Here is a 25,701-nt window from a genome sequence, read left to right on the forward strand (position 1 = left end):
ATTAGAGCTCTTCAAGATCAAAAAAGTGAAACATGGGCTCTATTTTTTTATAATTCTTCAGACAGCAGATTACCTAAAACGGTGCAGTGGGATGGCCCTATGTCCACCTCTGCTTCCAAGCATACAGAAAGGTGCTGCTAAGAAAAGTCAACAAAAAGAAATACAAAACAAGGATTTTAAGGCTAATTGAGAAAAAGCCTTTATAAGTAAATAATAGTTCAGGGGAATAAATTTAAAAATTCTGAATAGTTTCCAAAACTAGTTTTAAACTATTATCAAAGCAACAGATTTTAAAACCTCTTGATCTGAATTTTACCAAAATTTCCACTAAACTAATTTATGTTGAAAGGTGGCATGCAAAGTCTCACAAAAGTTTTTCAGGGGGAACTGATTATTGTGCTGGTGATATGTGCTTTCACTCCTACTGATCAAGGAATGCTGCTTCTGTTTAATTAGAACTCTGTCTTCACTAGTAGAAAGTCACAGTGAACACCAGTCTTCGCTCATTCTGTGCTCCAGTAGCTTAGAATTGAGTTTAAGAGGAAATCCTCTCTCTTCAGTATGCATGGAAATCTTTCTTAGGCAGTCTACATGGTTTTTTTTTTCCATGGTTTCCCACTCTTCCTAGCACAATCGCGAATGCTCTTGAGATTGCATTAAGCATGCTTAGACTGCCCCCAAGACACACTGAAAGGGATGTGGTTCTTCCTTCACCTCACGTATAGCCAGATTAGTCATCGAGGGAAGAAATTTAAAGAGGAATTAATGAGCAGTTTGGTTTTTTTCCTTGTTAATAGCTTGTTATGGAATAATCCTATGCCAGGAATAGACATTTAAGTCTGGATAGTAAAAGTCATGGTCCAATGCCATGGAAAGTAAAAGATTTTAATAGACAGATTCCTGTGCTCCAGCACTATAAAAGTGCATGCGTGAAAACAATTTTCCTATCTTCTTGACACTATTAACAGTCAATATTTAATACAAACATTGGTTCAGTCAACTTTTTGATCAACCACAACAATTGTGCATTCAAACCTTAAACTTTGTCAATTAAATGTAGGCAGTACAAAATATGACCACATGTGAGAAAGCCGATTTAGAGACATTTGTTCATACAGTAAAACAGGAGAGGCTTGAAAGAAGAATTTAACCCGTGTTTGGAACTTGTTTCCTTTCTGCCTCCTGTTGCAGTTTGGTACACACGCTGCAGCCTTCTCCACATCCTAATTTCCCCTACTTCCTGTTACCCAAAAGAAGAAATTTATTTTATTCATGCAGTAGTTTGTTTCTGTAAAAACTCTGCATTTAAAAGGGAATCCACATTTTTTAAAAAGGTGCTCATCCAGATCTTGAGGTCTGTGAAGGTTGTTGAGCTACTTTGATTTACAGATGTTGGGAGATAAATCATAAATTCCTTGCTTTCCAAGGTTTCTGCGAGCAGCTGAGCTGTGGCTGCTGATGGTTCCATCCACAGGGTAAGAGATTTAGAGATGACTGGCTGTGGCTTGTGTGATGGAAGCCAGTTCAGTATTATAGTTTATGTTTTGAAATTTTAGAATAAAATAACATCATGGCATGTTTTTTTAATCCAACTATTTCAGTCTATGTCTTCCTTTCATCTATTGTCATGCCAACAATCCATTCAGTACAAATGAGAGGCTTTGTGCTGTGATTGGACTGTAAGATTGCCATGTTTTTGAAAGGTATCAATGTGATATGCATTTATGTACCCAAAATGGTATGTTTCTTCTGATGCAGATAGGTATCAAGAAATCTTGAAAGCTCAAGTAAAATAATGAGGCAATGAACTCAGAAGATGAAATAAAATAAGTTTGTTTCCCCTTATTCTAGATTTATCTCAATATTCTTGTCTCATTCCTCAAAATGTGAAGAATGATAGTTAGGGAAGTGAATGAAATACAGAAAATACATATTTAACACCTATTCAGTTACCAAAAAAGAGTTGCAGTATGCCTACCAGAAGCATAATGGTTTTCTGTGTAACCTATTTATGCTGGTTGTAAAATGAGGAACAGTCATTACAATGCCACATCACCTGAGTAAGTGCAAGACACATAAATCAAAGAGCTGTACTGCTATAAAAATGTCAATGAACTGAACGGCACGAAAGTACCAGTATTTGTCTATGTGTATACCAGCCACTAGGATGCAGTCATCGATAGATGATTTAATTGACAAATTTTGAAGCTAAGATCTGGCCCTCTCATGTTTTCTAGTTAACTCACCCCCCTTGAAGCGTTTTCATTTGAGGTGTAGAACTCAGTGTGTCTCAAGTATGAAGAAATTATGACTTACCGGTAAATATAATTTAAAGTTAAAGATACTGTTTTAAAAAGTGTTGCACTGTCTTCATGCACTTTATTCAAGTTATGATGCTCACATGCTAAAAAACCTGCAATTACCAATTAACCAGAAGTGATATTCAGTATGTAATGAATACACTTCAAAATGCCAGGGGATTGTAAAGGAAGGACATGGGGCAGGAAACAGAAAATTAATCGGAAGGAAGATTCCAAAGGGTGATGTGCTCAGACAATGGGTGGAAAATGTAACACAGTCTAGATGGAAGAATGAAAAGACCTAAAGGATTTCAGGGAGGTTTTGTGTTTTTTTCAGGGTTTTTTTTTTTGCTTTTTGCAAGTGCTTATGAAGACTGCTATGAAAGAATGCCTAGCAGGCCAAAACTGTGAATTCCCTTTTTGTTTCTGGTAGATTACAAATGAAATGACCATACAAAGCACAGTGCTAACTGATAGCAATCAAAATGGGAATACTGATAATCTTTACAGAGCTATATATTTTGTTTAGTTCTACAACTAAAGCTAAAGTTTCTCTCAGAAATATAGGTACAACTCCAATTTTAGCAAATGTTTGGTAATACATCTGGAGGCAAAGTAGGGACAAAAGAGGGATCATCTTTAACTCTGCCTGCAAAAAGGAAAGCTAAAGAAGTTTAACTTGCTAGAAAATTTAATGTGCTCTTTTTTTTTCTTATTAAATAAGTATTGCTGTTTATATTGGGCATCACTACAGCTATAGATAAGATGAGACAATGCAAAGAGAAGCAAAAATTATTTATGATCAGAAAGCTGATATAGAAAAGTATAAGGCTGACTAAGTACCTAAAACTTCTAAAAAGAATAATATTATGCTAACATGTCTGGTCAGTCACTATACTAAGGGAAGTAAAAATTCCCCAAGTACAGCAGTTGCTCTATTACCAATTTTGGTTGCAGTGTAAAGCTGAAGTCTTGAAGAAGACTTTTATCTCAAATTGTTAGCATCTATGTCCTTGACTATCTTCAGAGGAAAGAGGAGGACCTAGAAAACACTGGCTGTACAGCAGTCACCATTTGTAATTATGAGCTATTGCCTGAATCTATTAGCAATGAAGCCACCTGTTTGCCCAGTATAAATAGCTTAGAATTTCCTGCAAGGAAATTACATGAAGCATCAATAAGGAATGATATTACATTTTCAGGTCAATATGACTATCATTACTTGGCATTTATCTTTTCTTACTGATATCATGTTTGGCAGCCAGTATCATAGAAGGCTAAGAAATTGTTGCTCTGTATTTTGTTTTCATTGGTATTAAATTAGCCTGTTCAGTAATGGCAGTCATCCATTCTGCTTGTTTTAGTGGATCCTTGGTATTTCGTTTTTCTTATCATGCATTGTAAAGAGAGCAATGTGTAAAGATGCACTAGTGCTGTGATGGTTCCAGAGGCATTAGACTATCAGGGTCTTTGGATGGAAATAGTTTTGTACACACTTTAAAAGGGTGCAGAATGAACTTCGCTTCTCTCTATAATGGATATTCTTGGCTTTGGTGGTAAGACAGGAAAGGAAGGGAAGGTTCCTTCAGCCCTATGCCCTCTTCTCCATGCTCTAGCTTTCTCTGGTCATGTGGCAAGGACAGCCTAGACCTAAGAAGAAACCTCAGCTTCCAGGAGATGCTTACACTTGGTTAGACTCGATTGCGGGCTTGGTGCTTCTGGCATAGAGAGTTTAACGAAATGTTAGTTTTATGATTTCTGAGCCCTTTTTGTAGTCACTGCTGCCTTTGAAACATAACTGCCTACTACTCACTTTACACCTTTAAACTATATAATTTAAATGTAGAGGCTGAAGTTTCAAGTACGTGTTCCAGCAACTAACATGGATATCTGGGATACTACAGTACTTCCCTATGCTTAGCAATAACTTTGATATCTCAGATGTGTTTACAAATGTTGACTTTTTAATGTTGTGTTTATGTCATTCCAGTTTCAAATAAGATAAATAATATGTTCAGATAAATCTCTCCTAACTTCCTAATTCCTGATATTTAGTTCTTATCCCCACATTTCAAAACATTTATATTATATGTAGCCTCTTTTTCAATAGTATTTTTCACTAGATTCTGCATGCTGTCATCACCATGTTAAAAAAAAAAACTCTACAGGGACTTGGGGTATATTTGAATAAATGATTCATTTCCAGAGTTCTTGGACATTTAAATAGATTTTTAAAAAGCCCAACTAGTCTTTTACCCTTCAAATTTGAGTCACTGAAAATTACATACAAATTTTATTTGCTCTATGCAGGGCAAATTTGAAATTAACACTGCTGTATAAAATGCAAAACGTATTTAAATAGTTAATGTCAAATGGTATGATCAGGGGTGCATTAGAAATGAATGTGCAGACCTTGCAACATAACTGTTTTTTATTCAGTTATAGGTGCCCAGCGCAGGAGAAGTCCCAGTGCCCTTGCCATTGAAGTATTTGAATCACATTTGGGAAGTCATATTTTACAGGTAAAAAAATGGCCTTTCCACAAAAAATCAAAACAACTAGCTAGTCGTATTTCTGCCAATAATTTGAATAGTATTGTTGTCAGCACTTACATTAATGAGGTTTTTTGTTTGTTTGGTTTTTTTTTTGGGGGGTGGGGGGGGTGGGGTGTTCAAAAACTTGTAATTCCTTCTTTCTAAAAAGAACATGATTGGGAGAATATTAACGAGAGGGAGGGCAAGTATCATTTGGCTGAATCACAATATTTTGTTGTTTAGACTGTGCAGTAGGTGTTTTCTCACAGAATGCCTGTATGTGTTTGTGTGTATGCATGCACAAAACAGTATCTTGTGTTGGTGATTTGATCTGCCTTAAGTCTCACATATAGATTTAGGGTTTCCCCCCCCCCACCTTGGGTTTATGAGTACTGCTTTCCTCCCTGGTATCTCAGTTGTCACAGTTATATATCAAAAATTTGCAACGATCTGCAAAGAGAAAAAAATGATCAGCAGCATGTCTCTTAGATCTCCTTAGCTATGAGATAAATACTAATCTGATATTTGTCAAAGAATTTAGCCACACTGTGGAAGTCATTATATTCCAGGAATATTAAACTGAAGAACAATGACCTGATGGAAACATTCCTAAGCATGCTTTGTTTTGTCAGGGTTACTACAACCTTTCTTAGGTTGTAGTAATCAAACGCGGACAAACAAAATGTGATGTGTTTTGTCAGCGAGGCAAAACCCCAGCACTACGGAAATAAAAACTACGTAGTCTTTTCTAAGTGTGGCACTGAATAACTGCTCTTATTTAGCAACATACACAGCTTCTCAATGCAAATATACTGCTTGGTGTATTATCTTTTAAGAGGTACGAAAGAGGTAAATTAGGATATTATCATGAGAAATATTCCACTTAATTTGAAATGATTGAGAGCTATCTCTCTGTACTAACTCAGCTGTAGCATTCAATAGCACTATGGATAATGTCAGATTTTTTCTCATCCTTATAAAGTAAATGCAGAATAGCAGCAAAGATAATTTTAGGAAAACATTAAATTAACTACTGGAATTAATTTCTGTGGAACACAAATCATGAATGAAGTTATTTACTTAGTTGTACACCCTTGACAGAGGCCTAGGTCAAGTTTTTGATTCTGTAAGCAAATATGTGTGTTACAGTTACAATATCAAAGATATCTGCCCCAGTATCTATAGTACTGCATTTGCATATTAGAAAGAAGTGCTGTTATGCTGTCTCATAAGTGTAGAAAAAACGATGAAATAGCAGTTTTATGACATTTCAGTTTATGTAATTTGTCAGGATGTTGTTTTGAGTATGTAAACATGTTCTATATATCGTAAAGGTATGGTTTTTACAATATGAATTATAACAAATATCTAGATAAAACTTCATTGAGACCGATTTGTACACAGTCATTAAGTATTAGGTATGACCTTTTATGAATGAAAACAGAAGAACCTAGGACGGCCACTTTGAAAACTACTTGACATTTGAGATTTCACTTATTGAAAATAAGTGAAACATTATCACAATTTATCACGACTTGGGATTTTATTACTTATTTAAGCTAGATTCTCCTTTTGTTTTGGTTTTTTTTTTGTACTTATATGTGATAAATTAAGGTGGTTTCAGGATATAACTTTATCATAGCACTAGTAAAAAACCCTATATTGCACTTGTACCTGTAGCTGAGGATTTTAGGATTTTCAGTCAAAATTACCATCCGTATCCTATTGAATATCTGTTGGGGTGTGGCCTTTTCAGAGAGGGTGGTGCTTTTACCGAAGTACTGCCATTAATCTCTCAATTGATAATAGAAAGTTCCACTCTGACATTTAAAAGAGAATAGACTGTTGATGATGGATGAAGGACAAAATGAATTAATAATGGTAGCAAGTTTATCATGATATGTTAAAATCTTGTGTTATTTTAGCAGAGTAATCAACACTTGGAAGGAAAATCTAGGTCATTCATTCAAATGCACTGCTTTTAACAGGTCTGAATGAACTTCAAAGTACTGCCTTGTGGTCTTATAGGTAGAAAGACAAAATGATTTTGAAAACAACAATCAGGTAGATTCTGTGGTGAAATACAGTTCTAACAAGTTCTCATTTAGTCTGCTGCTCCTAGAAATTATTTTCAAAGAAGTATTGTGATAAGTATTGTTTGCAAGTGAAGTAAACAACCTTGATTATACCTTGGGAATACCTGTGTTTGATTTCAGAGTCTGCTATCTGAGGAAGTAGAATTAATAGTTAGTTTGTTTAATCCCTTTTGCTATTAATATTTTGAAGACTGGGTTAAGTGTAAACTCAGAAATTAAGGAGCCTCTTTAATCCTTCTAATATTTTGATACTTGAAATTTTATTGACAGACACATAAGAAGCATAATACAGTATGTTTAAAAAAAGTGGATATAGTTTCTTTATAGTGATGTTGTAAAAACAGAAATGGAGGCGCATCTTGTGGTATTTTACATTTTGATTCTACAAGCAAGTACTGTTAGTCACATCTAAAAATTTCCAAGCCACAGTAAATTGCTGTATATCATCCTGAGGAGATTTCCACAGCAGGTTTGAAGCCAAAGACACTATCCACTGTGTGCTTATGGAAAAAAGGACACCACAAAACATGAATGCCCAAACGCTATTATATCCGAATCTTTGTGTCAGGGCAAAAAGTCTTTTAAATGTTTTCCAAGTAAAATCACGTGAATGATGAAAAGTAGAAGAGCTTCTAATAGAGGAGAAAAATAGATAATGGCAATACTTTAATTTTTTACAAGGTTTTTGATTTGCCAAATTGTGTGCTTTGTTATCTTCTACATTCTTCTTCTGAAAAGTGGTGTTATAATGAGGATAGACTTCAGTAAAGACATCTTCAGTTTTATACTTATGTATATATATTTTATATTTGTTTAATAAATAAATCCATTTTAAAAAATTTATTTCTGGTACCAGCTATTCAAAAATTTGGCTGAAACTGGTTGTAAAAATTAGCAGAAATTTACCATTTTTTTCAGGGCCTCTATTTTTTTTTATTTTTTCTGTAACTTCACTGCTGTTGAGAAGGTGTGGAAAGGGGTCAGTAAACCCATATTCTTCATATAATCAGGAATGATCAGGAAATGTAGAACTAAATATAGAGAAAAGGGAAAGTTAGTGAATATATTTGCATATGCAAATTAGCTTAATTGATACTGCTTGCCTCTACAGGGATTTTTCATTACAAACTGGAGTGCTACATTGTTCAGCTCATATTGAGTAATTTAGTAACTAATGAGACCAGTTTGCACTAATTTGCATATGATAAATGAGCTTAATTGCAGTAAATAACTTGGAGGCATAATTACTTAATTTTCCTGTGTTGCATGGCTTTTAAGTTCACGTATGAACAACTCAAGATAATTTTGCATATTTAAATTAGTTGCTTTTAAAATTCTTGAACAAAAAAGAACACACCTTACAATTTGAACTGTAAAACAATTAAAAGTAAAATGTACAGTATTTTCAAATAAAATTTAATATTTAAAAAAATATATATTTCTTTCAGAAATACCAGTGCCTTAAAGAATAAATATTTGGAATTCAACACAGCGTGATAGTTATAAAGTCAGAATAGAATAGAAAGAGGGTATTAGTAATAATAATAGAACTCTGTATCTGAACTGTAGTGAGTGGTACACATTTTGTATTCCTGCATACAAGAGTGATAACTTTCATAACTGCGCTCTTTGCTTCAGCAATGCCTATTCAACTGTTAAGAAACTGTAACACTTTCATATAGCATTATATTACAGTACACAATAACTTAGACACTAGTTGTCTTAAATTGTCTCGACTGTCCTATATCTACTTAGTTTTGTGTGAAGAAGTTCTTAAATCAGAGAGATATTGAAGTGTCAGTGCAACAAAGATGCTTTTTTCTTTCATTTGTTTTTTAGTAGACATGGTCAATGGTGAACACTGTCATGAATAACCATTGTGATGGAGATTTCTACCAATAGTTTCAGAAAAAAACCCAAAAAACAAAAACTAACAAACCCAAAACCAAAACAACAACAACAACAAAAAAACCCAAAAAAACCCCAAACAAATAAAAAACCCCAAATCAAACCTAAAGCAAACCCAAAATCAAAACAGATGAAAGATCCCAATTCATTTCTGCGATGTCCCTAAAGTTGTTGCCCATTACACACTTTTGATAGACTTGATAGAATTGAACTACTGAACTAAACAGGGAAAAAAGCTCAAACACCCAACTACCAATCTCATGAACAATTCAATCCCATAGCGAGATCTGTTGTGCATCCGTGATTTACAAGTGGATGACAGTCATGGAATTCTCCAAAGAAGTTTTTTCTCATGTTTAAGTGGAACTATCCAATCTAAACCTACCCTGGCACAACTTTGGAGAAAAGGCTGACCCCCACCTCGCTACAACCTCCTTTCAGGGAGTTGTAGAGAGTGATAATGTCTCCCCTCAGCCTCCTCTTCTCCAGACTAAACAACCCCAGTTCCCTCAGCCGCTCCTCTTAAGACTCGTGCTGTAGAACCTGCACCAGTTTCATTGCCCCTCTTTGGAGACACGAGACTCTCATTTCCCTTTTACTTTATATTGTACTTTTTTATCCCATTAAGAAAGTATTTTGTGATGAAAGAGGTCTTCATAATTGCAGTACCAGATTTAACACAGGAAAAAATATCAGATTCCTATTAAGATCAAAGAAAAGACAGTTTGAGCACATACATTCTGAACCTATAGGCTGTGTTCTTCATCATCGAGTAAACAGACACAAGATACAAACCACTTAGGTTGGATGGAGTGGTTCACAATTTAGAGAGGAAACTTGTAGCGTATGTGCAGTTGTGTCCAAGATGACCCAGCAAAGTCATCTGTAGTATGCACAAGGGCTGTAAGCCCTTGTTTACTTCCTAGCAGCCTCCATATCAGCACAGGCTTGATCATGTAATGTCATCCTAGAACAGGAGCAGAATTTGAACTACTTGGAAGCTATATATGGCTCAAATGCTGCAGTTTGGCTTTTCTCCATGTGGTGATCCCAGGCGTTCCATGAAAAAAAGGCAATCTGATATTTTCTAAATATACTTCACATCCTTTTCAATCCACTGGAAGTCTCAGCTTGTGGATGGAACTTCATGGAGATTTAATTGCATCCTTACCTCCGTCCTATAGATAAGCCACAGGTTATTAGACTCATGGATGTTATTTTAGCTTTTCTGTACTTAAAGTCTACAAACAAACCAACCACCCACAGCCTATGGACATAAGAAGCCTGATGAATCGCTAGTATTGTGAACAATTGAAATGTACCTCACTCTAATAGTTTTATATTCTTTTTTTTTTAATTACTTTTCTTCTAGTAACGCGTTCAGCTCTGTAATAATAGGAGTAACATGAAACTGTTCAAATATATTCTGTATGTCAACATAGTGTATTACTGTTCTTCAGAGTGGGTCCCTTATTAATTGTGAGGTAAACGTGCAGGATGAATGCAACATCTCTCGTTTCTAGTGAATCATTACAGGACATGCCACTACTGTATAGAGTAGCTTAGACTATATCTGGGTCACTGGGTTGTTTGCTGGAGCATGTCAGATAAGCTTAAGTTTCCTCAGGAAAAAGGAAAATTAATAACAGTCTCTTCACTCCAAGTGAGCACTCTAACAGTTAGTTTTCTGTTTGCAGGTGGCTACTACCGCATCCACCTGTACTCCTCAACTAAAAGAAAGCTGTGTCTATAATAGTGTTCTAGAGGCTGATCCTGTCCCATTGTCTGAGCTGTGTAAGAACTGCAAATAACAGATTGAACCGTTACACGTGATACTCTCAGAAGTACTCACGGTTACACGAATGATCAACTGAACGCTAACAAATATTGTTAATACCTCAATAATTATAAAACAAAAGGCTTTTTCCCATATTCAGCCAGAAAAATTGGAAGTTGTTATTGGGAAAATGTTTCTACATTATCCTCAAGTTAATGCAGTTTTATCATCTAGTTTATAAATGAGTGTTATCAAATGCAGGTGGTGTAGAAACAAATACACAATTTGAAGAAAACTTTCATATCAGCGCTTTTTCTCTGTTGTCCAAAAGGGTCTTGTCCTCCATTTCCCTTATTTTTGCAGCACTGTTAACATTCTTTGTAGGACAATGGTATTCTGTCAAGCCTGGCATAGACAAAAAATAGAAGTCACTGTACATTTTCACTATAACATTTAGTCACGTTTGGAAGATGTTCCTATTTACCTATAATAACTGGATTAGAATATAACAAGGCAATGACTCTATTCATTTTTTTTTTCCAAAACATCTTGCTGGAGAGCATGTGGGTAAAGTTTTGCATAGACTGTGAATATGCATGTTCAGCATGCAACCAGTTTAGGTTGTGCAAAACTTGTGAATCTTTTTTGTTAAGGCGAAGTAGAGATTAGTGAACAGAGCGAGTTATTTACAATTTTGCAGTGATGAATGGTTGTGGATGAACATACAAGAGTTGCACACAATTAACAGGGTCATGGAGAAACAGAAGTTTCTCCTGTAGTGAAAACAAGTACTAATACTTTACCCTGGAAGCGCACTGTTAGGAATTAAAATTGGTCAAGCAGTATGGATAATCATAATTGAACAAGGGATAATCATAATTAAACAAGAAAATACATAGTTCTAAAATCTGTGTTCCCCCACAAACGTGTGAGTATTGTAAAACTTTGGAGTGTTTTAATTAGGTATAAGCAGTAGAAAAACAAGTTCAAGTAGACGTGAAGTTTAGAGGTAGTTCTGTGGCTGGCGAGGCTATAGCTGAGCAGAAATCTCATTTCTTCCAGTATGTGAATTATTACAGGGAGCTCTATCTGACAACAAAATGAAAAAAAAAAAAAAAGTGGGAAAATGGACAGGAAAGTGTTGGATGCTATAAAATATTAGGGAGAAGATTTATCTTTTCATTTGCTATTTTCAGTTGCTCTGCATATAACATAATGAGGTTATCTCTGTATAACACTAGTCAACACCGAAATAGTGACATGAGACTAAAGGTGAGGAAGCAGCAGATGGTAGTGCTGATGGAGGATTTTTCCAGGCTGTAAGAGGTGTTAGCAAAAAAGACGTCTACTGGCTTGGAGATTTGTGAAGGGCAGTTGCTAATGATGACGTCAGTGGTATACTTTGTGAGGATGAAGACGACTGTTCAGCTTCCTGCAGTCTGTATTGGGTTAAAGGGATAGACTACCAACTGACCTATGTTAGCATGTGTCAAAGGCAGGCAAAAAGAGGAAAACATGAAAAAGCTGACAAAACTTAGGATATGTTGGAGAGCATAGATCTGTGCTGTCCGAAAGTAAAGATTTTTGGGATTAAGTAGAAGTTAAGTTATGCATCAGTAGCCAAAAATAAAGTGGAAGTTAAGAGATGAATTAAGAGGAAATAGTTGTTACAGATCAAACCATGCAGCAAAGTGATCCTAAACTTTCTCTTGGCAGTGAAGAGCTGTGCATAATGCGATGAGACAGAATGAGAACATAACAAGTCAGAACTGAAGGTTTGGAGATCGTACAAAACACTGAGGGAATTATATCTATAAGGCACACGTAGTCTACTTTGTATACTTGAATTTTGAATCTGAACCTCGTCATTGTCATGTACAGCCTTTTTTTATCGTTTTTCTTCCTGAGATTAAGTAACAACCAGAGTGTTCAGGCACAAAACCAAAGGGGGCACTGGTTGCTCTCAACAAAGTGCAGTCCAGAAATTGAACACAATAAGGGAGAATAAATAGACACTTACTTAATCTAGATCTCAACTCAAAATCAAAACCATTCAGTGTGCAACTGTGTTTTATATAGAAAAGCTGACAATTGTATAAAGTTCAAATTAGTCATTCAGAAACAGTGAGAAAACAGTAATAAATTGGATCCTATCATTCTGTAGTATAAACTGAACAAAAAAGATGGATTTGTGATATAAGACATGGTAGTACATACACAGAGGGGAGTACAACCTTCTTAAAAGGATACAATTTCTAAATGGACAGGACCAAATAAAATAATCTGGATTATTTTAAGAACATTAAATTAGGAAAAAAAATCTTTAAAAAAAAAAAAAAGAACAGGGCAGGAGAATGTCAGGATACTAAGTGTTATGTTGATAAAAAGAAAGACGCACAATCTGCTTGGAAACAGTAATTTTGGGTGACGTGAAATGTCCAGTTATTAACTGCTCAAACATCTCACCCCAACACAGTTTAAAGCCAGGAAAAGAGTGTAAATGCTGATACGTTGTGAAAAGAGCCATAGGTCTCTGGTAAGAAAAGATTAGTATCTTGCTTTGCAGTGTGCCTTCCCAGGGATAAGACATCTCTAGTAGCAGTTTCCTCTTTACGATTTAAGGACAGATGCTATTTCGTTTTTCTGCAGCTAAATGTATAATCTACATAGGAATCTGTTCAGGTTTGATCACCAGTCTCTTCTCAAGGACTTTGTAGATTGATAGTCTTCTCAGATCATCCTCTTGTAATAAAAGGGTAAACTCTTATACCTGATGTTAATTTATTTAGAACTGTAGAAATGTAATGGTGCATTTTATACTGGTGTAAGTGATTCAGAGTAATGATAAGTATTTGACGTTGAAAGGAGGCAGAAAAGCCTCTCACAGAAATTTTAATGTTGTGGGCCTCTATTCACTGTTGGATGCTCTTTTGCACTTTAAACATGTGTAAATGCCACTGAAAGCTATGGTATAGCTCTGGTTTTACACCAGCTTAAATTATAACAGGGGTCAGCCTGATACATTGGACCTTTCAAAAAAGGGCTTGGAACAAAGGCTAGATGGGAATCTGAAAAGGTTAAAGGAGTTGCACAGGCAGCACTGTTACAAGGGACATCTCAGGTCCATTAGCTGAAACACGTAGCAAGAGGATTTCCTGGGTTCAGGAGACTCGAAAGGTGCTAATTTGCATACTCCAATTTGTCCCAGTCACAGTAAGTGCGTCAGACTGACTCCGTAAGGGCAGGGCTTTCAATCTGGAGTTATGGCAAAGGCACAGCATCCTAGCAGTTGCTGCCCAAGGGGTTATATGCTAAAAGGAGACTGGGGGAGGGGTGGGAAATAGCACGTTGTTTTGCAGTCAGAGCTTGGAGCAGTACACTTAAACCTGCATTTTATATGGCAACTATATAAAAAAGCATGCAGTTTCATTTAATAAAGAAATATTTGATCTGAGCAGGACACAGCGTACTATAGTGTGTCATTTAATTCTTGAGAAAGTATTTGAAGAAAATGACATATCTCAGCACTGTTTGTTGACCATTTTGTTGTCACCTGCTGAGTGTTGTCATTTCCATAGCCAGTGGGCTGTATTGAATCAGAGGGAATAGGTCATTAAAAGAAATGGAGGACTTTCTGCAGCTTGTATATGCTGAAGGAGGAATTTTTCTTCAGATGCATCAACAGAACTCTATTTAATGGAGTCTACATTCAGCTATGATTTGAGGTTTAGCCCTATGTTGCTCTGAGGTAAGGTGGCTTGAAAAGTATTGACAGCATAAGCTAATGTGTGGGTTCACCAGAAAGAATTATACCTTCTATGGTGTTTGTAAAGATACGGGTGAGGACAATAAGTGTCCTGGTTTCAGAATGCCTTGTTTCTTTTTTCAATCACAGCATTTATCAAGAAAGGAAAAGGGTGTTGATTTTATATAAATAAATAAAAATGGGGGAAAGTACATTTCATGGGCATGCTGTGCAAGTTAACAGAGATATTTTTCTTCGCTTTCTTGAAAACATCGATGACAGCTTCAGAGATGACTATATTCCTCATCTCAGGTCTTATGAAAACAAAAAGCACTAGAAATAGGCTTTAAACATCCTTTGTACTCCTCTGCAATAGAAGTGAAGGGCAGCACTACATGCCCTCTTTTTCCACAGGAGCTGGCAAAGGGTAATGTTGGAGTTCCCATACAGAGAACCCTTAAATGGAGCACGGGCAGTTGAGATTTGTGTGAATTCTGTTGTTTAAGGCTGCTTTTAACTCCGAGTTATTTCATCAGATCAACTATCTGCTAGTCACTTTTTCAAACTTTCTTTTTGCAACTCTGAGGTCTAAATAAATATAAAAATTAAATAGTGACATGGAAGCTGTGTATTCAAATTTCCCCACTGCTATAGAAGCTGGAGCACCAGATGCAGTTCTGTATCCCTTAGATTTTACTTGGAAAGTGCAAGGACCTTTATGCAGACATTAAAGCGCATAACACTTAAGGGAACACAAATATTGTTGAAATGAATGAGTCAGGCTTGTAGAGCGTACTTTCTGTAATGAAGTATATTATCTCAAAAGTTGATTAGAATTGGTTGTTTCCATTAGTTTGTGCTAAAATGTCACTGTGTTAGATTTTCTACCTGTACAGAAAATAAAAAAGGGAGTATGGAAACAAATGATAACATTTCCAGAAGTGAGGTAATTGTGTGTAATTACATTGTATCACATTTTCTTTTGGGGGACATTTAATAAGTCAGATAAGATGCAAACTGATGCTGAATTCTGTTCGTTAGTTATGCACAGCACTTAGCCAATGAAATGTTTTCTTCTTTCACTTTTTTCCCCTTTTAAGGAGAATACTATTTAAATGTACTATTTTACATTACAGTAAGACTATACCTCTTTGATAGTGTCTGATTGAATTCAGGTTTGATTTAATGAATTGTAAATTCTTTCCTACATATTACAGGTAGTGATTTAAAGTGTGTATCATTGGCTTACTTTGCGCGTAGTACTTGTTATTCTGTTCTTCCCTTCAATTGTAATTTCTGCTCAACATAAAGATTTTAATCTTTATGACTTCATGGTTTTTCTAGCACAGAGGTGGTGGATTATCTGCCTTTAATGCACACTTTAAGGAGAAAAAAACTCTGTGATGGTGTGTGCCTGTGTCTAGAGTTCAGAAGTCCTCTTCAGAAGACAGGAATTGCTTCTCACAGTGACCATTATGGAGGACTCTCTTCACCATAGCAGCTGTCTCCTAGCCCATGGATAAAACCACTTTGTTGTTTGCTTTCAGAAAAGATAATATTAGGTGGAAGTCTTTTTTTTCTTGGTGTGGTTTTTTTTTCTTACTGTATGTAGTTTAGGAAGGGGGTAGAAGGAGGTGCTGACAGTATGGGACTGGTCAGCTTTGTTGAGTCTATCAGCAAAAGCTTCGTAGGCGACAGTGTTAGTCTTATCGAAAATGATTGAAACAAAGCCAGAGTTTGAGTGGAGGCCTAATATGTAACAGACCTGTAGAGACTCTCAGATTTCCTCTGTAGAGTCTCAAAGAAGGTCGCTCATAGGTAAGATCTAAATTGAAAGACTGTACACAGTGTTTCAGTATTCAAAGCAACCAAAATTTTACACAAAAATGTATTTCTATTGTGGTTTAGAATTTCCATGTTTATTATATAAAGTATTTTGTCAGCAGACAATTCTGGAAATGAAAAGCGTGTTGCTAACTCTGAGAATGAAAAGTTTGGGACATTAAGTAATCTAACTGAAAGACTGACCTGCTAAGCTTGGTCTCTCTCTCTTGTGATTTTTGTTGGGGTTTCTTTGTTTGTTTTGGTTTTGGTTTTTAGGGTTTTTTGTTTGGTTTTTTTTGTTGTTGTTGTTTGGGTTTTTTAATTTTTATGGTTACATGTCTGAAACAGAAATGATCAAGGCAGGGTTTTTGTCCTTTACAAATTATGTAGTCAAGCAAAATCAAAATCAAAATATGACCCTTCGTTTGAAGAAAGATGGCTAGATATTATTCTAAGCATAAATAATAGTTATCAAAATGTATATTATAAGGTAGGAGACAATTCAAATTTTCAAGGATACTATGATGTATTGGTCTGTCAAAAAAAGAAAAAACAGTTGGTTTTGTTTATTATAAACCCAGGCTTATAGTCCTGAAAATGGAAGACATTTTCCATGTTTTTATGAGTCTCATTTTTTGCAAGTAGCCATTTTTATGTGTTGCAGTTGGCACACAAAAATAGATACTTTCAGTTGAACACCTAACTGTAGGCTTTTAAAGCCGTGCCTGTGAAAGACCAAACCAGTACAGCAGCAGGCCAGCAGAAGGTACTACACCTTCTTGTAGAAAGGCCTGCTCTTGTCACTGGCGTTGCAAGGAGGGCATTGTAGGTGTTCTTATTTGTGTCTACTTAGACCACCATATATTTGCATTTTAGGATACAGTAGTCCACATTAGGTTGGGCACAGGCTGTGGGAGAGGAAGGGGGTTGCTTCATGTCTAGTCCTTGCACATTGAGGCTACTGACTGTTTACTGCCCCTCACATTTCCAGTGTTTGCCAATGGTTAATTAGCAGCCTTTGGCATCCAATCTACAGAAGTTTCCCCAGCTCCCAAACAGATTATTCCTGATGAGGGTATGAATTATCGACATGTAGGAGGCTTGGCAGAAAGTGACTGTAGCTGCTGTTGCTGAATGTAGGAGCGTGTATACCCTTAAGCCTTGCTCTAAAATGACATTCTGTGGCCTCCCTCATGCAGAGGCTGTGATTTTGGGAGACTCCGAATATAAATGGGAAGTGGCCTTTCTCATTTCTTACCTGAGGAAATGGTTAACATTTCTTAATTTATGGGTATTATCAAGCTTTGCTCCCAAGTATTAAGGTATTGTGGCATTCTCAGGTGAAAGGGAAAAAACTCTTACTTTTTCACAGCAACTAAGGAAGAACATTTGAAACAGCAGAGCACAGCATTTTAGTTAAAAAGCATTTTATTTTCTTTAGTATTAAAAATGTGCCTGTCAAGGGCGACACATGCAAATTTCTAAGTAGATGTCAATGCTATATTGGCAAATTTTTGCCTTTTTTTTTTTTTTTTTAACTAAATAGAGCATTTTAATGTCTTGTGTTTTCCTCTTTATAAAAATGTCTTTGTGGTGTCATCCAAATCTTACACTTGCAATTCCTGGCAGTATATCTAGCAGTAAAAAATTGTTTAGGATTAAAAAGTAATGGATGGTATCAGCAGAGCTCCCCAGCTGCTAGACAGGGAATGAACATTTACACATTTTACAGATTCGCTGCACCTGCAAGATTTCATCATCTGTGCCTAAATCACCAGGAACAGTAGAAATACTGGAATTAGATGTGTAGTGGCATATGAAAGCATTAAGGGATGCATACTATGCTCAGATAGTATTCCTTAATAGAGAAGAGCCACTCTCTAATCTAAGAAACATGACTACAAGGCGGCAGCAGCAGGCTGACCTGCAGCAGACAGACAATCGGGTTTATAAGCAAAGCCAGCAGTAGAGCCAGGAAAGGAAAGCTGACATCCAGATGCCGGTGATACAGGCATCCTACCCAGACTTGGGCATATGGGTCCTGCATCTGTCAGTGTTACACCAGCAGTTGGCTCCCAACCTTGAGCAGATTCTGTATTCCCAATGAGTTAGAGATCCCAGCCAGCACAGTCACTGAATGGATAAGCCAAGTCTTCTAAAGCAGTGCTGTTATGTTTGAAAGGCCAATTTAGGTCGAATGATGTCCTGTGAGATTGTTTAAGGGCTCTTCCCATTCATGGCAAGATTGTGATGCATAAGGTTTTTTTCTGCTTATGCAGGCATATAAAAAGCAGCGACACAGTGAGGAAATGACAGCATTTTTTAAATGCCAAAAGAAAAAGAATCCATCTGAAAGGACTGGAACTTACAACTGTTTTTTTTTCATGTGGAAAAGAAACTTTGTTAATATTTACTTTATTATTCTCCTGGGAGAATTGAAGTGGGTTCCTAAGTCAGCCTTGATCTCCAGAAACCCTGAAATAACTTCTCTTTTATAAAGAAGTTCAGCAGGCATTGAAGATGGCTACATAAAGATATATGCATTCCTTTATGACCACAGTTGTAGGTTTTTGATCCATTTGAGTGACCTCCTCAGCACCATTCATACTACAAAAGATCCTGAAGTGCAATAATAAGTAAGCCATGTGCAATGTTCTGATTTTGCTCTCCTTTTCCCTAAATACTGTGAATTTTGAAATATTGCTGCAGAGCTAAACCTTTAGTTCACATGTGATAAATTTATAGCTAATCATCTGTAGTGAAATTCCTCCATGAACTTTATGCTGCAGGAGCCACAGTATGTAGTTAATGGTATTTTAAAAATTCAGTCCGAATAAAAGATGAGAGCACCTAGCACAGTAAATTAATGTAGTGTGGAAAACACTGAATACACAGATTTTCTACAAATAACTGCTGTTTTTACAATGCAATACAAAGACCAAAACCTTGTAGTGAACAGCCTAGCAGCACAGAAGTCAGAGTAACTGAGAAACAATCCCAGATGCATTTCTCTTTGAAATAAAAAAAAGCCCATAATAATTACAAAAGACACAATGACAATTTAATATATTTTATTTCAGCTGTTCACATGAATGTAACTGATTTTTTACTCTGAAAGTGAGAATGTTTGTTCAGTTGCATAAGAAAGCAGAAAGGAGGAAATTCAGAGCATATTTTGAGACCTTTACAGGATATGGAACTCACTGAATGTACAAGCATGCATTTCAATGTTTAGCTTAAATTCTAGAAGTGCCTAATTCTTTTTCCAAAATGCAAAAGTTATCAAATATAAAAGAAATGGAACCCCTCAACCCAAACTTTGTGTCTTACAAGCTTTATTTTGTTAGAAATTTATAAGCTGGCTAAGGTCCTGAGACCTTGTCCTGCTGAAATTTATGACAGCCTCTATGTGGAAGTTTACTCTCTAACTTCTAATGCTTTTTTCAGAAGCAAGAAATGTCATCCACTATGTGGACCTCACAAATGCAAGTAATTCATTCCCGTGGCAGTTCTTGCTCTTTTTAAAAACTGTTTAACCCACTGACTCCAGTGGAAACTCCTGATTTATACCACTGTTAACGAACCAGAGCTGAAAACTTTGCACTCCTGAGAGCATGTATTGTCCAACTGGCCAATCAGTTATGATAAACTTGTTTGCAGCTGTGTTCTGTGCTTCAATTCAACCCTACGCTGAAGTTTGGGCCTAACTTAAAAGGTGCTTAAATGATTCTCTTAATAGGTGCATGTAAGCGGAGACAAAAAGATTGTGGTAAGAATGATTAAAGAAATAGTATCCAGGACTGAATTCCTTGAGCTGCTGGGTGAAAATGACTGAATACATTGTGGTATTACAAAGGCTTTTGCCGAAAAGCGTAACGGCTTTCATTATAGGTAGAAAGATTTCCTCCTTCAAATGAAGTACCTCTTTTAAGAACAAGATTATTAATGGTTCCCTGTCAATATAACAAAATCATTCATTAGGATTCATTTATTTCAAGATAATTTCCTCATTTTATTTTGTGCAAGCATGTATTACCCTGATTTCTGCTTTCAAGGAGGGTTGTTTGCTGTTCAACTCTTTTTCTTCCTTTGCAGTTTTTGTTGATGTATTTTTACTTCTGGTCATGTGACAATCTTATCTTATGCAACTATTGAGCCATTTGAGATAGGATGCTTTCTAATTATACCAGCTAAACACCTCTAGACTGATTTGACTTGAAAAATACCTGCCTGTTGTTATCACCAGGTATTTTTTTTGTTATTGATAATGAAGCAATATCAGTACTTAATGAGGTTGTCACACAACTTTCTGATACCATTCTCCTCATATTCGTTCTTCAGATAGCTTTGCAAATCTAGAAAATACCTTAAGAAAAGAAAATTTCCTTGACAGTGGAATTATTTTGAGTGTTTGGGTTTTTTTCTTATTGATTCAATAATTTTTCCTGTTTTCTGTGATTTGAAACCTGGAATATTTCAACCTGGGGCACTGGAATAACAGTGCTGTTGAAAAAGATGGTGTAAATGTTTTAGTTTGGTTACCATCTTTCTCCAAGAGCTTTGGCTGGTCACATATTTCTTAATTAACTGACCTATAAAAATCCTGAAATACATTCTTAAATCAGTAATCACTTGCTTTGAAGTCCTTTTCTGGAATGTAGCCTTACCTTTCAGAAGATAACTATGAAAAGAATGAAATCCAAAGTGTCCTGTAAAGTAGAATTTTCCCAGGAAATCATTCATCTACTGAAAATATCATGACCACTAGTATCAAGGGGAGAAGGAATATAATGTATTCATTGAGAACAATTGTGTCTGTATTGCCTGGACTGTCAGGTCAAGATCTCTTGTAAGAACATTACGTTAATTCTTGTTTTCTTCCAGTGGAGATTTAGGGTTAAGTACTGGGACCAAATGCCACTACCCTTCTCCAAAATCTTCTTTTAATCAAAAGGGGCTGTGTCCTATTAAAAACTTTCTAAACATAATTTCTAAAAGTGAGGATACATATAAATATTCACAGCTTTGTCTCTGAGAAAGACACCTAGCTGAGACTCCCTATTTCTGTGGAAACTATGAAACTTCTACGGTTCCATTGGTTTGTTGCCATGGCATTCTCCTTTGTGTTACTGCCTGCAACCAAACTATGATGCATTGATGGATTATTTTAATTCAGACTGTCCATGGTATAAATGATTGCTTTAGTAAAGGAAGGATTATTATTAAACACAACTAAATACTTTAGAGAGCCAGTCTTCACAAAACATTTTAAAATATTTTTAATATATTTAGGATTTTTAAAAAACAGTATGTTCTCTTAGGGGAAAGAAGTCTTTCTAACAGGCCTGTGATACTTATCCATAGGTTTTAAAATATTGTAAAAATATATTATGATACAGTGAATATAAACTTTAAGCTTCTTTTGCAATGTTAGCTGTACAAAAAGTAATTCCTATGGGTAAGAAAAGGCAAATCTTAATAAATCATAAACTTGCAAGACTTGCAAAGTTAGAAGAAAATTAAACTTGCAAAATAAAACAAAAAAAAGATTGGCAAAAGCTTCCTGGTGAAATGCATAGGCCAAAGTGGTTGCTAAGAGTGTCTTATGTCAAGATCGGTGTATCCCCAGGAGGAAGAAGTCAGGCAGAGGAGTCAGGAGACCTGCGTGTACGAACAAAGAGCTTCTAGAGAAACTCAAATGGAAGAGGGAGGTTCACAGTATGTGGAAAAAGGGACTGACTACCTGGGAGGAATACGGGAGTGTTGTCAGGGTGTGCAGAGATGTGACAAGGAAGGCCAAGGCCCACTTGGAACTAAATCTGGCAATTCATGTCAAAGATAACTAGAAGGGCTTCTTTAAATACATCATCAGTAAAAGGAAGACTGGGGATACAGTGGGCCCACTGCTGAAAAAGGAAGGGGCCCTGGTAACGCAGGATGCAGAGGAGGAGGAGTTACTGAATGCCTTCTTTGCCTCAGTCTTTAACTGCTAAGGCTGGCCCTCAGGCATCTCAGCCCCCAGAGAGGAGAGGACAAATTGGGACAAAGGAAGACTTACCATCAGTTGAGAAAGACTGGGTCAGAGATCCCCTAGGCAAACTGGACCCTCACAAATCCATGGGCCCCAATGGGATGCACCCGCAAGTGCTGAGGGAGCTGGTGGATGTTCTTGCTGAGCCACGCTCCACCATCTTTGAAAGGTTGTGGAGGACAGGAGAGGTGCCCGAGGACTGGAGGACAGCAAATGTCACTCCAATCTTCAAAAAGGGCAAGAAGGAGGACCTGGGGAACTATAGGCCAGTCAGCCTCACCTCCATCCCCAAGAAGGTGATGGAGCAGTTCGTCCTGGAGGTCATCTCCAGGCACGTAGAAGAAAAGAAGGTTATCAGAAGTAGTCAACATGGATTCACCAAGGGAAGATCATGCTTGACCAACCTGACAGCCTTCTACGATGGCGTGACTGGCTGGGTCGACAAAGGGAGAGCAGTGGATGTTGTCTGTCTTGACCTCAGTAAGGCATTCAACAGTGTCTCCCTTAGCCTCCTCACAGGCAAGCTAAGGAAGTCTGGGTTGGATGAGTGGACAGTGAGGTGGATGGAGAACTGGCTCAACAACAGAACTCAGAGGGTCGTGATCAACGGAGCAGAGTCTGGATGGAGGCCTGTCACTAGCGGTGCTCCCCAGGGGTCTGTGCTAGGTCCAGTCCTGTTTAGTATATTTATCAGTGACCTGGATGATGGGATAGAGTGTAACCTCAGCAAGTTTGCTGATGATACCCAGCTGGGAGGAGTGGCTGATACACCAGAAGGCTGTGCTGCCATCCAACGAGACCTGGACAGGCTGGAGAGCTGGGCCGAGGGGAACGTGATGAAGTTCAACAAGAGCAAGTGCAAGGTCCTGTACCTGGGGAGGAACAACCCCAGGCACCAGTACAGACTGGGGGCTGAACTACTGGAAAGCAGCTCTGTTGAGAAGGACCTGGGAGTGCTGGTGGACAAGCAGCTGACCATGAGCCAGCAATGTGCCCCTGTGGCCAAGAAGGCCAATGGTATCCTGGGCTGCATTAAGAGGAGTGTGGCCAGCAGATCGAGAGAGGTTATCCTCCCCCTCTAGTCTGCCCTAGTGAGACCACATTGGGAGTACTGTGTCCAGCTTTGGGCCCCCAATTTAAGAAGGATGTGGAACTGCTTGAGCAAGTCCAGCGGAGAGCTATGAAGATGATCAGGGGACTGGAGCATCTCCCATATGAGGAAAGGCTGAGAGACTTGGGTTTGTTTAGCCTGGAGAAGAAAAGACTGAGGGGGGTTTCATAAATACCTATAAATATCTAAAAGGTGGGTGTCAGGACGATGGGACTAGACTTTTCTATAGTGCCCAATGACAGGCCAAGGGGCGATGGGCACAAGTTGCAACACAGGAAGTTCCACCTCAATATGAGAAAGAACAACTTCCTTGTGCGGGTGCCAGAGCAGGGGCACAGGCTGCCCAGGGAGGGTGTGGAGTCCCTTCCCTGGAGACATTCAAAACCCGCCTGGACGCAGTCCTGTGCCCCTGCTCTGGGTGTGCCTGCTCAAGCAGGGGGTGGGACAAGATGATCTTCAGAGGTCCCTTCCAACCCCTACCACTCTGTGATTCTGTGATGTAGGAACACCTGTAGTTAGAATAATTTCAGTACAAGTATTGGTTGTATCTGCCTTCTCTAGAAACTCAGAATCATCAACATAAATGTGAATTTCACGCATATCTCTCGCATTGAAATATACAGCTACAGTCAAGTTATCCAGATCTGAACTGAGAGATAATTAACCTCTCATTCAAACTAAAGCAAAAATTTTGTAATGTTGAACTGTATTTTTTATTTAGGTTGGCAGTGCCTTAACTCCAGTCAGATCTAGACTGACTTCTGTTGACATAAATACATTACATTCTGTCAGACATCCATTCATGATGAATTTAGGGTGTCACAGTCACCTTGCGAGCTGTTGAGATCAAATACTGACCAGGCATTCCTGAGGCTCAAACCTGAACCTGTGGGACTTGAACTTAAAGACTCTGTTCCAGGAGCTGTAAGCCGTTACTGCAATCTTAATGTTTCTGTTGTCTGGTTACCAGCGTGAGAAAGCAAGCCATACCGTATTACCTACTGAGAAGAAATTCTGAGTGGGATTTTAGAAGCAGTTCCATAATACTCTGTAAAAATGTGATGCCTTGCATGCAAGGGGGGAAACTGCAGTAGAAAGATGCAATCTGCAATGTCTGTTTTCATGACCAAGCTTGGTGAGAATCATTTGTACGCTTTGAGGATAATTAAAATCAGTATGTGGGGGGAAGGGGGCTGAAGGGGAAGGGAAGAGTTTTCCACTAATTTTGGGGGCCAGAAGGTAGGATACATGGGAGTAACTAGACATCACGGGTTTTCTTCTGTGAACCAAGATCGCATATAAGGATAGTCCTTATCTCTCTGCATCATGAGTTTTTTCCATTTTTCCTTTTAACACCCTGCTTTTTGGAATCCTACAGAGATCAGTCCAGTGTCCTCCTTTAACATCTGTGAAAGATCATTAAGAGCTAATAAAGATTTGAAAAATGTGATTGAGCTAATATGAGATGATCAGTGAGCTAGTTTGGGCTCATTCAGACACAATGGATATGAAGGACAGTCCCAGAAACACAGCTGGCAGTTAAAGATTTTGCAAACATAGACTGGCTTATTTTGTTTGGCAGTTAAAACTACTGAGATTCTGAAGTTCAAAACTGCTTTTTTGCTCTGTACTCTTTGCCAGACCAGTTCCAGGGACATCATATGGGTGCAAAGTGTGAGACTTGTAGTGTTAGTGATATGCTTTCAGGTGAAAGAAACTAGAATTACATGCTGACAGCAATCTGGTCTAGGTGTGGTAATGAGGGGAAATGTGTCTGCTGTTCTCCCTCTTGCTCAATAACCATCCTTATGTGCTTTGCAAAAAACTCTCGCTCTTCTTTTGTGCTGTACACCTGGCTGGCTATTGTCTTCACAGTGCTTGTAGTGTTGACCGTAATTCCTTTACCCAGAGGAAATCCTTGCCCAGTATTACCTAGTGGGAGAAAAGACATCTTAAGCTTTGCCCCACTGAATGGAGACAGACTGTACATTTCACGTATCATCTTTCTGTACCTTTTCTTTCCCTCAAAGAGGTCTCATGTTAGTTTAATAGAACCTGAGAAAAAGATTCTTACTAGTTTTGCCATGTCAGGCTTGAGCAGAAAAATAATTTTCTGCTTTTTCTGATTAATGAAACCAATACTGTCATTAACATTTGGGCCAGGTAGTTACTTATGATTATAGTTAATGAGATGTAGGCATGATAGTGTAAATGGAGCAACAGACTTATGGTGATTTATGTCACCTGTGATTCTGGCCTTTAAGACATTTGTGACTTTTGTTAACTTGTTGGGGATGTCAGGATGAGAAAGCTGAGTCCATTCCAACAGACTGTATGCTGCGCACCATATTTTTCATAACAATATTAGATTGTAT

General features: G+C 37.5%; 1 protein-coding gene across 2 annotated transcripts in view; it reads left to right on the forward strand.

Annotated features, from left to right (window-relative positions):
* Positions 1 to 25,701, forward strand: part of NPAS3 (neuronal PAS domain protein 3) — a 628,382-nt gene that overhangs the window by 312,910 nt on the left and 289,771 nt on the right. For both annotated transcript variants that reach the window (XM_064460238.1, XM_064460239.1), the window contains one exon: positions 4,740 to 4,822. In XM_064460238.1, the coding sequence (XP_064316308.1) occupies positions 4,740 to 4,822 (83 nt within the window). The remainder of the gene's footprint in view (positions 1 to 4,739; positions 4,823 to 25,701) is intronic.

The sequence above is a fragment of the Phalacrocorax carbo genome, chromosome 9 (genome assembly GCF_963921805.1).
Source record: "Phalacrocorax carbo chromosome 9, bPhaCar2.1, whole genome shotgun sequence".
NCBI lineage: Eukaryota > Metazoa > Chordata > Aves > Suliformes > Phalacrocoracidae > Phalacrocorax > Phalacrocorax carbo.